Genomic DNA, 14077 nt, shown 5'->3' with positions numbered 1-14077 from the left:
CCCTCTAATCATTATATAGTGCCCTTCCTTACCCTTTGTGATGGATTTTACTTTAAAGTCTATTTTGTCAGAGATTGATATTGCCACTCCTGCTCTTTTTTGAGTGTTGTTTGCTTGACATATTTTTTCCATCCTTTGAGTTTTAGTTTGTTTGTGTCTTTAAGTCTAAGGTGTGTCTCTTGTAGGCAGCATACAAACGGATTTTTTTTTTATCCAATCTGCCACTCTCTGTTTCTTTATTGGTGCATTTAGTCTATTTACATTCAGCGTAATTATCGATAGGTATGAGTTTAGTGCTGTCATTTTGATGTCTTTTTTGTGCGTTTTTCACAGTTTCTTTGTTCCACTTAATTTTCTGTGCTGAGTCGTTTTTCATTGTTTTTCATTGTTGATTTTTTGTTTGCTGAGTTTTTACACTTTTTTTGTTTTTTATTTTGACTTGTAGGATTGTTAGTTTCCTTTGGGTTTACCTTAATATTACCCCCATTTTTCTAAGTTTATACCAGTCTTTTATTTCTTTATATTGCCTTGACTTCCTCTCCATATGAAAAATCTATGTCTACAGTTTCTAAGTCCCTCTTTTTTGTTTTAATGTTGTTATCTTTTACATATTGACATCTGTTTCCTTATTTTCAGTGTTTTAGCTTTGATTTATTTTTCTGACTTTCCTGTCTGGGTTGATATCTGGTTGCTCTGTCCTGTGTTCTAGTCTTGGGTTGTTATCTGATGTTACTGATTTTCTAACCGGAAGACTCTTTTTAGTATTTCTTGTAATTTTGGTTTGGTTTTTGCAAATTCCCTAAACTTCTCTTTATCTGGAAATGCCCTAATTTCGCCATCATGTTTGAGAGACATTTTTGCTGGTTATATAATTCTTGGCTAGCATTTTTTTTCCCTTCAAGGCTGTGCATATGTCATCCCATTGCCTTCTTGCCTGCATGGTTCCTGCTGAGTAGTCCGAGCTTATTCTTATTGACTCTCCTTTGTAGATGACTTTTCTTTTATCCCTAGCCACTCTTAAAATTCTCTCTTTATCTTTGGTTTTGGCAAGTTTGATTATAATATGTCTTGGTGACTTTCTTTTGGGATCTACCTTATGTGGGGTTCGATGAGCATCTTGGATAGGTATCTTGTCATCTTTCACAATATCAGGGAAGTTTTGTGCCAGCAATTCTTCAACAATTCTCTCTGTATTTTGTGTTATCCCCCCCTGTTCTGGTACTCCAATCACTTGTAGATTATTCCTCTGGATAGAGTCCTACATAATTCTTAGGGTTTCTTCATTTTTTTAATCCTTTCATCTGATTCTTCCTCAAATAAGTTAGTGTCAAGTGCTTTATCTTCAATCTCACTAATTCTAACTTCCTTTGCCTCTATTCTGCTCCTATGACTTTCTGTTGAGTTGTCTAATTCTGAAATTTTGTTGTTAATCTTCTGGATTTCTGATTGCTGTCTTTCTATGGATTCTTGCAGCCTGTTAAATTTGTCATTATGCTCTTCTCTAATCTTTTTAATTTCTTCTATTGCGTGCTCTGTGTTTTGCTTAATTTCCCTCCTAATTTCTTGAAGAGTTCTATATATTAATCTTTTGTATTCTGCCTCCAGTAATTCCAAGAAATTTTCCTCCTCTGGAAAATTTCTAGATTCTTTATTTTGGGAGCTTGCTGAAGCCATCATGGATTGCCTTTTTATGTGATTTGATATTGGCTATTTTCTCCAAGCCATCAATAAGTTATTATATTTATTTATTTTATGTTTGCTTACTGTGTCCTAGCTTCTTGTTTTGTTTTGATATGCTCAAATAGGCTGCTTATACGAGCTAGTTTGATTATTGGCACTTTTGAAGCTCTAATGTCCTGTCATCAGTTGGTTAGATCTGTTACTAAGTAAGTGAGCTCAGGAGTCCGCCGACTCTTCCTGTATGGATTCATTTCAGGCGCCTAGGCAGATAGCCACCAAGTGTGTGGTGTGGGCTCTCACTTACCTTCCTAGACAGGCATGGGTGATTGGTGTAGGCACAGGCATCTGGCTGCAGCAAGGGGACACACTCTGAGCAAGGCAGGGAGCGGACGGCCGTCCCTGAGAGTCCAGGAGGAAGGCATTCCCTGTTCCCTAGAGCACATAGGTGGGTGTGTTTTGCAGCCGGACTACCAGCACCTAATGCTGTTGGCTGTAAGAACTAGGGGGCACCTCTTATTCATGGACCCCTATCGCAGGTGGCTAGGTGGTATGGTTGGAGCCAACAGTCCTCAGTCCCCTGATGTGGGTAGGTGAAGACCCTGCTTAATAGGCAGAGAAGTGTCAAATGTCAAGAACCTGCCACTTCACAGCTGAAACAGTTGAAGTTAGACTTCCAGTATATACCCTGTTGTACTGTGGTAATGGGGGCCTACGCTGTTGAGATGGGCCCACACAAGTCTCTGCAGGCAGAAAGGCACTCAGAGTCCATGGATCCCTTATGCCTGTAACTAGGCAAAGGAGCTGTGCCTATCCTGGTGTCTTAGTTATCTAGTGCTGCTCCAACAGAAATACCACAAGTGGATGGCTTTAACAAAGAGAAGTTTATTCTCTCACAGTCCAGTAGACTGCAAGTTCAAATTCAGGGCATCAGCTCCAGGAGAAGGCTTTCTCTCTCTGTCAGCTCTGGAGGAATATCCTTGTAATGCGTCAGTCTTCCGTTGGTCTGGGAGCATCTCTGCACAGGAACCTCAGCTCCAAAGGACGCACTCTGCTCCCAGTACTGCTTTCTTGGTGGTATGAGATTCCCATGTATCTCTGCTCTCTTCTGTCTTTTATATCTCAAAAGAGATTGGATTAAGATACTAATCTTGTAAACCTTATCAGTGTAACCTCATCATAGTGATAGAGTTTACAGCACATAAGGAAATCACATCAGATTTACAAAATGGTACACAATCATATAATACTGGGAATCATGACCTAGCCAAGTTGACAGATATTTTGGGGGGACACAATTTAATCCAAGACACCTGGTTTCCTGGCTTAGGGGAGACGGCAGTTTATTTTTTCCCCTGTTTGTTAATTTGTTCACTCTCCAAGGCAGGGAGAATGGCTCCAGCATGTGATGGATCCTACTTCTGGCCCAGAGGATTCAGCAGTTGCTGAAGCCGGTCTGGGACCCATTGCAGAGCAAGGAGTGGGGAGGTAAATGGGAGAGAGGTTTTTCCCTAAGAGGGGTGTTTTTGATTCGTGCAGTAAGCCATACACAAGAACTTATCTTTTGCCGATGAGGGCTGCTTCTCACTGGTTCTGGGTGGCCGTGTAGACTTCCTGGTGCTGGGTCTCTGCCAGTGTGGAAAACACACCTCTGGAGCACTTCCCCTTGCCTGCTTCACCACTTACCCCTGAGCTGATAAGGTCTGAAGGGCTCAGGCTCTCGCTGGGTCAGGTCTGGCACCTCCTTGCTGCTTCCGAACTGTCTCTCCCGCCCCCTGTCACTCAGTCTGGTTCCTCAACTCTGCCTTTGATGTTCAGGCCTCCCAGATTGCCATATATAATCGAATCACTTGTTTTTTTGGGTCTTTGTTGTAAGAGGGTCCACCGGAAGCATCTGACTACTCTGCCATCTTGATGTTGTTAAAAAACCCAGTGCCATCAAGTTGGTGTTGTTGTTAGTTGCTGTCAAATCAGCTCAGACTTATGGGGACCCTACGTATAACAGAATGAAACGTTGTCTGGTCCTGTGCCATCTTCATGATCTTTGGTATGCCTAAGGCCATTGTTACAACCACTGTGTATTTTGAGTGCCTTCCAACCTGGGGGTACTCATCTTCCAACACTGTATCAGGCAATGTTCTGTTGTGATCCATAGGGTTTTCACTGGCTGATTTTTGGAAGTAGATTGCCAGGTCTTCTTCCTATTCTGCCTTAGTCTGGAATCTCCACTGAAACCTGTCCACCATGGATGGCCCTGTTGTATTTGAAATACTGGTAGCATAGTTTCTAGCATCACAGCAACACGCAAGACATCACAGGATGACACACTGACAGATGGGTGGTGGATTCTTATTTGGAAGGTGATAGTATTCTTATTCCCAGCATATACCTGTAGGGTTGAAGAGCATGAGGGTCAATCTGACAATTCCATGCCTTTGCTTCGAATTCATAGACACTCAGTGTTTCTTGTGTGCCAGGCCCATACTGGGTGCTGAGTAAACAGGACACAAAACATGACATGCATGGCTGCCCTTTGGGGAACATCGAACCAACATTATAAGAGCCATGTGACTCCCAGGAGAAGCTCAGGGAGCCATGGAAAATGGTATCCAACCAAGTCCAGGGAGGGTTCAGAGAAGACTTCCTGTAGAAGCTTCATTTCAGCTTACATCTGACTGATCTTTTTTCTCCCCTAACTTTATTTTCACCACCAAACTAACATGCTGTTATTTCTCAGGTCTTAAAAAACAAACAAAAGCAAAAACAAAACTTTCTCCTGTCTAACTTCTCCCAAAATGCATTTATGTTCTTTCCTTATACAAAACTCCTCACAAGAGTTGTCTTTACTCACTTTTATTGTAATTTTTATTTATTTATTTTTATTGTGGTAAAAATATACACACCCAAACATTCACCAATACAACAACTACCATCACAATTCAATTGCATTGATTATATTTTTCATGTTGTTCCACTGTTATCACTATCCTTTTCCAAAATATCCCACCACCATTAACGTAAACTCACTGCCCCCAAACAAAAGCTCTTCCCTTCCCCCTCCCTCTCATTCTTGGTAACCATTAATAATCTTTCGTTTCTATATATACTGGAGCCCTGGTGGCACAGTGGTTAAGAGACCAGCTGTTAAACAAAAGGTCAGCAGTTTGAATCCACCGGCTACTCCTTCGAAACCATATGGGGCAGTTCTACTCTGTCCTAAGGGTCGCTATGAGTCGGAATCAACTCGACGGCAGCGGGTATATACTGATTAATCTTTTAACAACCAAGAGTTCTCATGTCACTCTCCAGTTTACAATTCCTCAGGGGCACCCTATTGCTTATTGGATAAGGTGACCAACTCATCTCACTTTGCCCAAGACTTCCCCGGTTATTTAGCATTGAAATTCCTGCATCTCAGAAAATTCCTCAGTCTTGGGTAAGTCTGGACAGTTGTTCACCCAACAGCTCAACCAAATCCAGACTCCCTAGATCATGCCCCTTCAAGATCTCTATGTGTTCCAGCTATAAAGAGTATCTTCAGCACTAAGACTCAGGCATCTATATTTGTTCACGTCGGTACACATTTGAGCTAGTGTTACGTGCCTGTGTGTGTGTATAAACTAAATTGAGGCCACTTTGATTTACTGAACACTTTGTCAATGAGAACTATTATCATTTACTCTTCCTTCTATAAATGTAAATGCTTTCCATTGCCTTTCATTTTTCAAATAAAAAAAATTTAAGTCATGGAAATGGAACACGAAGTAAACTTCATCCCCACACATTTGGTTTACTCAAGGCACAAATCTACAGCTGGAAAGGATGTCGCCTGTACTCCTGCCATTTCTTACAGACACTGAATCAGGAATATGTTAGCTAACTGGGTTTCACACAGCTAGAAAGTGATAGCGCCTGCCAGGAGCTGAGTTTCCCGGCTCCCATTCCTTGACAACCCCACTGTTAAGGTCCCTGAGTGGTACAAACACTTAATGTGCTCAGCTGCTAACTGAAAGGTTGGAGGTTCGAGGTCATGCAGAGACACCTTGGAAGAAAGGCCTGGTGATCTACTTCTTAAAAATCAGCCATCAAAAACCATCTGGAGCACAATTCTACTGTGGCACACATGGGGTCACCATGAATTGGAGTCAACTCAATGGCAACTGATTTTGGTACCTTCCTGGATTCACCTCTCACCACCACCCTCCATTTCAGGAGACAACTAGGCATTCCAGAGCATTCTTTCACCTAGCTCTTCCTTCCTGTGTACCTACTACGTGCCTGGCTCTGAATGAACTGCTTAAACATGGCCCCATCCCAAGGACTGGTCTGTCTGGACCCACCTACCTCCAAGCAGAGGGGCTGCCTCAGGAAATACCCTTTTCAATCCTGGGCTGATCCCAGTGGTGCCATGGCAGAAAGGCCTGGCAATGTGCTTCCATTAAGATGACAGCCTAGGAAACCCTGTGGGGCAGTTCTACTCTGTCCTATAGGGTCACTATGAGTCAGAATAAACTCGAAGGCACACAACAACAACAACGAATACAGACAGTAAGGTCCCTAGGTGGTGCAAATGGTTTGCTCTAGACTGCTAGCCTAAAGGTTGGCGGCTCGAACCTGCCCAGCAGCTTCACCAAAGAAAGTCCTGGCGATCTGCTTCTGTAAAGATTACCGCCAAGAAAACCTTACAGAGCAGTTCTACTCTGTAACACATTGGGCCGACATGAGACAGAATCGACTCGATGGCAACAGGTTTAGTTTTTGTTTTTTAGCTACGTACCCAAGAAAAAAAAAAACATACATCCTCACGAAAAAACTTGTGCATAAATATTTATAGCAGCATTATTGACAATAGCCCAAAGGTGAAAAAAATCCAAGTGTCCATCAACTGATGAACGGATAAATAAAATGTGGTAAATACATACAGTGGAATATTATTTGGCCGTAAAAAAGAATAAAGTACATGTTACAACATGAATGAACCTCAAAAATATTATGCTAAGAGAAAGAAGCCAAACACAAAAAGTCACATATTGTGTGATTTCATTTATGTGAAATGTCCAGAACAGGGACATCTATAAAGAAAGTAGATTAGCGATTGCCTATGGTTGGAACGGGATGAGGGAAATGGATGGATGGATGGAAAAGTAGGTGGATAGATGTTTCGATGGATGGGATTTCTTTTTGAGGTGATGAAAATATTCTAAAATGAATTGTGATGGTCGCACTTATCTGTGAATATACTAAAAGCCATTGAAGCATCCTCTGTAATTGGGTGAGTTGTATGACACGTAAATTATATCTCAAGAAAGCTGTTAAAATAAAAAAATTTTAAAGGCCAAAAAAGAATACAGGAGGAAGGCCATAGGAACAGAAGCAGAGGCAGGTATGAAGTCATCTGCTGAAGCAGCTGGATGACACCCAGGTTCTGGGGCTGGACCCTGCTATACTCGAATGCTGACTGTGCTACTTACTGGTTGGGTGACCTTAGTCAGTTTACCTCTCTGAGCCTCATTTATCCCATTTGCAGAGCAGGAGTAACAATGTTGGTCTCCCAAGATTCAAGGAGATGATAAGCAATGAAGCTGGTATTATCTGCATAGTTGAATGTGGAATGGATGGTCATGGATCTAATGATAGTGATGATGATGGATTGTTAATAGCAGGAGCTGGGGCTAGGGGACCCTTGTGGTTGAGCTAGGACAAAAGGTCTGGCTAATGTTGGTGTTCTGCCTTTACCATCTTAGCCAGGAGGGCTGGCTGACCTTGCCTTCACTCGCCCTATGGGTGTTTGGCTCCATATCTTCATCAAAGGCTGTGCCAAGTGTGTGTCGCTCTTGTCATGAGGTTGCTGGAGAGACAGAAAACTCCCTGGCAATAAAAGCCAGACAGCTGTGCTGTCCAACTCATAGACCGGCCTCTCAGCAGAAGCCTGGGAAGATCCTGCACTGTTCAAGACTTGGCCTGGCCTTAAGGAGCAGCTACATCTAGAGTCCGTAAGTGCTTTGGCAGATACCAGCACTTTCTCTCTCGCTCTCTCTCTCTCCTCCCTTTAGCAATGGTTGCTCCGATCAGTTTGCTCCAGAACTAAAGAAACTTCCTTCCATCCATCCATCCTTATTTTCATTTGCTCGTTTGTTTATTTGTTCACCCAACAAATTCCAGTCAACATCACCTCTGTGCCAATCCCCGTGCTGGTGGCCCCGCTGGAGACAGAGATAAAGAAATCAAGGTTCCGATCCTGAAAACTGAGCTGCTGGTTCTGCCATGAGAATACGAATGAAAGGCACTGTTGTAACACAAGTATTACCAGGCAGAGCTACGGGAGTCCGGAAAAGGAAGAGGCCACTTTCAGTGGATTAACGAAGATCATAAAACCTACCTTGCTATGGCACTGTTGTAAAGCATCTTGCACTCTTCCCAGGTCCTTTTCAGATAGGAAAATCAAGATTCAGAGAGGGGACTGAGATGCTCAAGATCACACAGCTGGGAAGGGGCTGAGGCAGGACTTGATTCTGGTCTATCTGGCTCCTGAGTCCAACCCAGGGTCTTTCCTCTCTCACGGCATTTGGTTCCTCTTTCCTCAGCACTGGCTCCATATTCTGTGTATGTGTGTGTGTGTGTGTGTGTGTGTAAGAGAGCGAGAGAGATTGATTTGATGTATATATCTGTCATAGACTAAAGATACTCAAGAAATATTGCTGGATAGATGGATGAATAGGTGGTTGTTTGTATAGTGAACGGATGAATGGGTGGGTGGGTAGATGTATGTATGGATGGATGGATGGATGGATGGATGTTGTTGTTAAGTGCCGTTGAGTCAATTTCAGCTCATAGCAATCCCATGTGATGCAGTAGAACTGCGCCATAGGGTTTTCTTGGCTGCAATCTTTATGGGAGAAAATCACCAGGTCTTTCTCCCATGGAGCCACTGTGTGGGTTCAAACAGCCAAATTTTCAATTAGCAGCTGAACACTTAACTGTTTGCACCACTAGGCTCCTGGATGGATGGATGGATGGATGGATGGATGGATGGAGGGATGGATGGATGGATGGATGGATGGGTGGATGGGTGGATGGGTGGATGGGTGGGTGGGTGGATGGTTGAGCAGGCGGATGGGTGGATGAGATCTTGACTGGTAAAGAAGAATTTCAAGGGAATTCCAAGCTGAGGAAGAAGTGTGAAAGAAAGTAGGTAGATGGCAAAATACCAAGAGAATAGCCAAAATCATTCTGTTCAGCCAGAGAGTAGAAGATCTGGAGTCAGAGATGAGAGTGGAGAACTCGAACAGATGCTCACTTCCAAGGCAGAAGGAGAGAGACATTGAGACAGTTTCAAAGGAGTATTCACCACATTGATGACATTCTCATTTTAAACTCAACACCAAGGCATCTCCTTGGTGATTCATCCCCAGCCAGTCAGCTCCTGGGTGGCCAAGGGGAGTATTAGGGATGCTTGCCCTACTCATCAACTCAGAGCCTTTATGGGGGAGACCAGTCCATCACAGGCTGGTGAGTGTCCTGAGAGAAGGATGGGGAAGGTTCTAGAAGGATGACTTTGAGGGGTGTGTCTAGAAGGAGTTCTGGGAACATCCAGGGACGGGAGAAACCACTGGAGTGTCACAACAGAGAGGACACACTTCACGGAGTATCATCTCCTGCCCAGATCTGACCCTAATATGTACCAAGTCCCACCACTGGGCTCCTATCCAAACTCACAAATTCAGATAGAAAAACTGCTCCATCCCCTGAGACCCTCTGCATTCCCTTGGAAACCCTCAACCTCTCTTCTCTTGGTCTCCAGGATCCAGACAAGGGTGCTGAGGGATTGACTCAGAGTCAAAGAAGAAAATGGACAATGCTCAGCCGTTGGAGGAGGTGGGCTGGGTGCAGGTTGGGAAGGTAGGACCATTTAGGGGTGGAGGTGAGGAGCTTAACGTTCAGAGAGGGTAGAGGGATTGAAAAATCAGGGTCTGAACTCTGAACTGGAAGGTACTTTGTGACCATGAAGATGGGGAAACAGACTCAGAGATAGAACCCCAGTAAGGGTGCAGGTGTAGGGGACAGATATATCTGCTTCCAATGATTGAGTTCTTATCACTATGATATTCAATACCCTGCTTCTCTTCTAAAACGGAATTTTGATCCCAATATCCATCCTCATATGGGATGAGATAGGATCTTAGTATTCGCTTCCGAAATTCTGAGACCTCTGCAAGTGAGGAAGCAACGGAGGAATGCTCAAAACACTATCAGAAAAGATGGAGAGAGAGGCCAAGCCACCAAATGTGACAACTGGAAGGGACCTTCAAAATTCCCCATACATTTGGTGTCTGTTATTTGGAAACTGAGGCTCAGACAGGAAAAATGACTTGCTCAAGTTCACACAGGGGCTGCAACAGAGCCAGACCCCAGATTTGGTTGTCAGATTTGGCAAATAAAAATACAGAATGTCCAGTTAAATTGAATTTTAGACAAACAACAAACAATTTTATAGTATAGGTATGTCCCATACAATATTGGGACATACTTATACTCAATTACCAGTTGTTTTTACCAGTTGCCATTGAGTTTATACCAACTCATGGTGACCCCATGTGCCATGTGTCAGAGTAGAACTGTGCTCCATAGTTTTCAGTGGTTGGTTTTTTTTGGAAGCAGATCACCAGATCTTTCTTCCAAGGTACCTCTAGGTGGACTCAAACCTCCAACCTTTTGGTGAGCAGCTGAGCAGTTAATCGTCTGCACCACCCAGTGATATTTGGGAGATACCTGTACTCAGTCATTGTCTTTGTTAGTTGCCATTGAGTCAGCTCAGATTCATGGTGACCTTTTGTATAACAACAAAACATTGCCTGGTCCTGTACCATCTTTCTGATCATTTGTTTGCTTGAGTCAATTGTTTTGGCTATTGTGTCAATACATCTCACTGAAGGTTTCTTTCATTTCCACTGACCCTCTACTTTACCAACCATGATGTCCTTTTCTAGCAACTGGGTACCCAATCATAGCTGTACTTAAATTCAAGTTTAACTGGGTTTTCTGTATTGTATCTTGCAATCCTATTCCCAGGCCTCTCTAGATCACATCCCCTACTTCTGCTTGATCTTTCTCCCTTTTCTGACTTCTGTCATCTCTTGGCTCAGGAGGTGTATGATATGTCGGGTGCCTGCCTGGCCCTGATACTGTGTGTCACCAAAGCCCGGGAAGGTTCCAAGGCAGACCTGGCTGCCCTGGAACGTATGTTCCAGAAGCTGGGATTTGAGAGCACCATGAAGAGAGATCCCACTGCCCAGGTATTGTGCTGCCAGCTCCAGACAAGGGAGGCAAGGGGCTGGACCAGAGGGTGGGCTTTGGGGTCCCGCTTGAGTCTGCCATTCTTGTCCCTCCAGCAATTCCAGGAAGAGTTGGATAAATTCCGGGAGGCCATGGAATCCCGGACAGACCCCATCAGCTGTGCCTTTGTGGTGCTGATGGCGCATGGGTCAGAAGGTCTTCTCAAGGGTGAGGATGAGCAGATGGTCGAGCTGGATGACCTCTTTGAGGTCCTGAACAACAAGAACTGCCGAGCCCTGAGAGCCAAACCCAAAGTGTACATCGTGCAGGCCTGTCGAGGAGGTGAGGACAGAGTCAAGAACATAGAACCCGGAGCATGGAGCCCAGAGTCACCCATAACCAACACAAATCCCAGATCCAAGACCCAAGCCCCAACTAAGCCTTGTGCATTCTTCCTTGTTCTACCAGACTGCCCTGTGGTCTTCTTTTCTTCCCATCTTTCTCTTCTCTGACTTTGCCTTCTCTCCTTGGTGTTTCAGAACAAAGGGACCCTGGAGAAACAATAAGTGGAGATGAGATCAGGATGATCATAAAAGAGAGCCCCAAAACCATCCCAACCTACACGGATGCCCTACACATCTACTCCACTGTAGAGGGTATGAGCTACCAGCCTACCCAGGCACAAACTGCAGCCTGGCCTCTGCTCCTCCTTTTCCTCTCACCCAGTGCACCTGGCCCTGAGCCTCTCCTCTAGGATCTCACTCAGGAGTCACCCCTCTCAGAGGCCATCCAACCATTCATTCACACACTCACCCATCCATTCACTTATCCATTCAACCGCCTATTCATCCGTCCATCCACTTATCCACCCATCCACCCACCTATCCATCAGGCCATCCATCTGTCCATCCATTCACCCACCGATCCATCCATCCGTTCACTGATGCACCACTTCCCCCCGCCACACTGCCGCAGCTTCCCTGAGCCCACCCCCTCATGATCTCTCTGGAATCCCCAGGGTACATTTCCTACAGACATGACAAGAATGGCTCCTACTTCATCCAGACCCTGGTAGATGTATTCACTGAGTTGAAAGGACCCATCTTGGAGCTTCTGACAGAGGTGAGTCGAGAGGAGGTAACTGGAAGCACCGCCCAACCTGAGCAGGGAGAAAGCAGTAGAGGTTGAACCTTTTCAAACCTTTCTCCATGTTCCTCTCCCATGCCTCCAGTCCCAAATCCAACCTGGGTCCCAACACAGACACTAGGATGCCATCAACCAGCAATGATTTTCTCTAATGCCAAGATGTCCAAAGTCCTCAGTCCGTGAGATAATTTAGAGGAAATACAGACCCACTTCTATAAACAAATGCCTATATAATCACCCTTTGAATCTAACCAATGTTTGGACAATTTTTTTCTAATGATTGTGTGTTTTATTGTGGATTAAAGAAAATATGTAACAAGAATGTCCAACCAATGATTTTATAGATATGATAATATAGGATGAGGCAATAAAGGGTCTCTCATCTTAGGACAAAGGTACCCACCTGCCCTGTTCTCTAGCCTTCTCCCTATGAGCCTATTACGTCAACTCTAGAAGGTGGCCCAGTCCCAAGCTGACCACCCCTGTCATTGCAGGTGACACGGAGGATGGCAGAAGGAGAGATAGTTCAGGAAGGGAAAGCAAGGAAAGTGAATCCTGAAATCCAAAGCACCCTTCGGAAACAGCTCTATCTGCAGTAGAAATAGAAAGGGCAGAGAGGGACCTTCCTTCTGGTACCTTCTCTGCCACACAGATATTTAAAGGAAGCTCTCACCATTCCTCTGAAACCTTCTCTTTCCAAGGCACCCAGTCTCCCTTACTATACACTCTTTATGCTTGTCCTCCTTCAATCTATCTTTGTCCTTCTTAGAGCAAGGCAATCAAAACTGAGCACAAGCCACACGTGGTAACATTAACATCACCTCCCTCAGACTGGACTCCCTACCTCTATTAATTCAACCTAAGATTCTCTTATCCCACTTTCTTCTCCTGGGCTCAGCTGAAACTCTTCTTTCTCCCATGAATCACACCCATACAAATGTAACCGACTAAAGCTCAAGGTTTTCCACTGACAAAACAATGCCTACTCATTACCTCCACCCCAATAAAAACTTCTCTGGCTCCTGAATCTCACCTGGAGTTATAACCACTTCCTGAGCCCTCATCCATTCTTATCTCCCAGTGATTGCCTCCCAACCTCTGGAGATTCAGTAAGGCCAGAATCATTCTCTCTCCAAGACCTGTCCTCCTTGGCTTGCAAGCTGGTGCAGTGATGTCATTCTCCTCCTAGCTCAGGGCCTCTCTTTCTGTCTGATGGAGCAAGCTCCTCTTTTTCTGGGTCCCTTTCCTTCCTAATGCACCTCCCCACAAGGCCCTGGACTCTGCACTGTCTCCAAGAAAATCCATACATCCACCCATTCTTGGAATTCCAACTTTCCACCACTCTGTGAATCAGAGCACATTTTTGGAGCTATGAAACATCACCTGGTGTCATCCTGTTATTTTTAAGACAATGAAATAGAGGCTCAGACAAGTTTAGATGACTTGTCAAAAGTTACACAGTACATCAGTGGTAGAGTCAACGTCTGACTTCCAGCCCCGTTTCTACTATCTGCTAAGTCTCAATCCATCAGAAAACTTCTCTAGAGGAACTGGCTAATAAAAGTTCTCCCTCCCTTGGAAGTAGGAACTCTTTAGAAGACTTCTAGAAATTCTCAATAACTGCCAGTTAAGGTTATCTCCATGGAATTCTGGCACTGGGCTGGAAGTTGGATCCAATGCACTGTCTTCCAAGTCTACGGTCTATGTCTGTCCTCCAGCCCTGACGTTTCTTTCCCAAACAACTTGTGAGACATATCCACCATCATTGAAACTCATGGCTTAAGATGAGTCTGTTCCTCCTCATGCCTAACTCCAAGCTTTCCCTGGCATTCTCAATCTCAGACTCCAGGTTTGGAATGCTGTGGTTATCTCTGACTCTTCTTTTGCTGCATCTTTATATGCCTCCAGCTACCATGTCCAGCCCTGAGTCGTCTTCTCTTCCCTTAGACCTCACTCTTGGGGCTCAAGTTCTTCTGGTGTC

The 14077-nt window shown here is 44.4% G+C and overlaps 1 protein-coding gene across 1 annotated transcript; it reads left to right on the top strand.

Annotated features, from left to right (window-relative positions):
- Positions 1 to 9525: 9525 nt before the first annotated feature.
- Positions 9526 to 12695, top strand: CASP14 (caspase 14). The gene is made up of 6 exons (XM_004384447.1): positions 9526 to 9552; positions 10821 to 10970; positions 11067 to 11292; positions 11490 to 11606; positions 11969 to 12072; positions 12591 to 12695. The coding sequence occupies exons 1-6, from the start codon at positions 9526 to 9528 to the stop codon at positions 12693 to 12695; spliced, it is 729 nt and encodes a 242-aa protein (XP_004384504.1).
- Positions 12696 to 14077: the final 1382 nt, after the last annotated feature.

Source organism: Trichechus manatus, unplaced genomic scaffold (genome assembly GCF_000243295.1).
Source record: "Trichechus manatus latirostris isolate Lorelei unplaced genomic scaffold, TriManLat1.0 scaffold00122, whole genome shotgun sequence".
In the NCBI taxonomy this organism is placed as follows: domain Eukaryota; kingdom Metazoa; phylum Chordata; class Mammalia; order Sirenia; family Trichechidae; genus Trichechus; species Trichechus manatus.
This window is presented reverse-complemented; position numbering and strand designations above follow the sequence as displayed.